The sequence below is a fragment of the Trichinella spiralis genome, assembly GCF_000181795.1.
Source record: "Trichinella spiralis strain ISS 195 chromosome Unknown Scfld4164, whole genome shotgun sequence".
NCBI lineage: Eukaryota > Metazoa > Nematoda > Enoplea > Trichinellida > Trichinellidae > Trichinella > Trichinella spiralis.
This window is the reverse complement of record NW_003531103.1, coordinates 1-1,024: the sequence shown is the minus strand read 5'-3', so window position 1 is coordinate 1,024 and position 1,024 is coordinate 1. Positions and strand designations below refer to the sequence as shown.

At 28.7% G+C, this 1,024-nt stretch overlaps 1 protein-coding gene across 1 annotated transcript; it reads right to left on the bottom strand.

Annotated features, from left to right (window-relative positions):
• Window positions 1–633, bottom strand: Tsp_14488 (conserved hypothetical protein; the record flags this gene model as incomplete). The annotated part of the gene is made up of 4 exons (XM_003367498.1): window positions 1–338; window positions 404–467; window positions 519–554; window positions 610–633. Coding segments are annotated over 4 exons (462 nt in total), but the record flags the coding sequence as incomplete, so codon positions are not given.
• Window positions 634–1,024: the final 391 nt, after the last annotated feature.

Genomic DNA, 1,024 nt, shown 5'->3' with positions numbered 1-1,024 from the left:
TCATCTTTTCTTCATCTTCTTCTTCAGATGCACCTTTCTTTCCTCAGAAACAGCATTTTTTTCTTCAGATGATTCTTTTCTCATTGAAGCTGTTCTCAGATGTATCTTCATCATGTTCTTCAGATGATCCGTTTTCTTTTGGAGTTTGTTCTTCAGGTGTATATTCATCTTCTCAGATGCACCTTTTTCTTCTTTAGAATTTTGTTCCTGAGATACGTGTTTTTCTTCAGATGCTTCACTTTCTGATTTATCCTCATCTTTTTCTTGTGATGTTTTTTCTTCTGATTCTTTTTCTTGAGATGTTTTTTCTCCTGACTCTTCCTTACTTGTTGGCTTTTCTATATCACGTTATTGTTAAAGTACGAATTTTGTTTTACTTCTTTTTAATCCTGTTTCTTCTTACCTTTATCTACTCCATTTTCAGATTCTTCTTCAATAACAGTAGTTTCATCTTCCGTACAAATATCCTTAAATTGTTTAAAAATTTACTCTTTTAAAAAATTAAATTAAATATTTACATCTGAATTTCCTTCTCGTTTTTTCCATTTACGATCCTGAAAATCCAACAATTGTTTTTTATAGATCTTATTGCTTTTCTTATATACTTACGACTCCATCATCGTATCGGTCTTCCTAAAAAAAATTTTGAAAAATGTTATTTCATTTTTATAAGTATCATTGTAGAGTTTTCATGTTATTTGTTAATTTCGTTTAAAGTATAATAGTTGCCTAAAGATAGATGATCGACATTTTGAATACATTGTGTGTTATGTGAAAATAGTTGATAATTTGTTAGTAATGTAAATTAGCGTTGATTTGGCGAGGAGAAACAATTGTTTTTCGAAAAATGATTGAGCTTTAGAAAATTTCAAGGAATGGCTACATACAGAAAATGAAGCGAAATAAAATATCAGAAAAGAATAATTTCATTTGCGAATAGAGAAAAAAAATTTTTTTCTTTTAAATTTCTTCAATTTGTGATCAGGGATTAATTGTTATTGACTTACCGAATGACTTCGCAAAC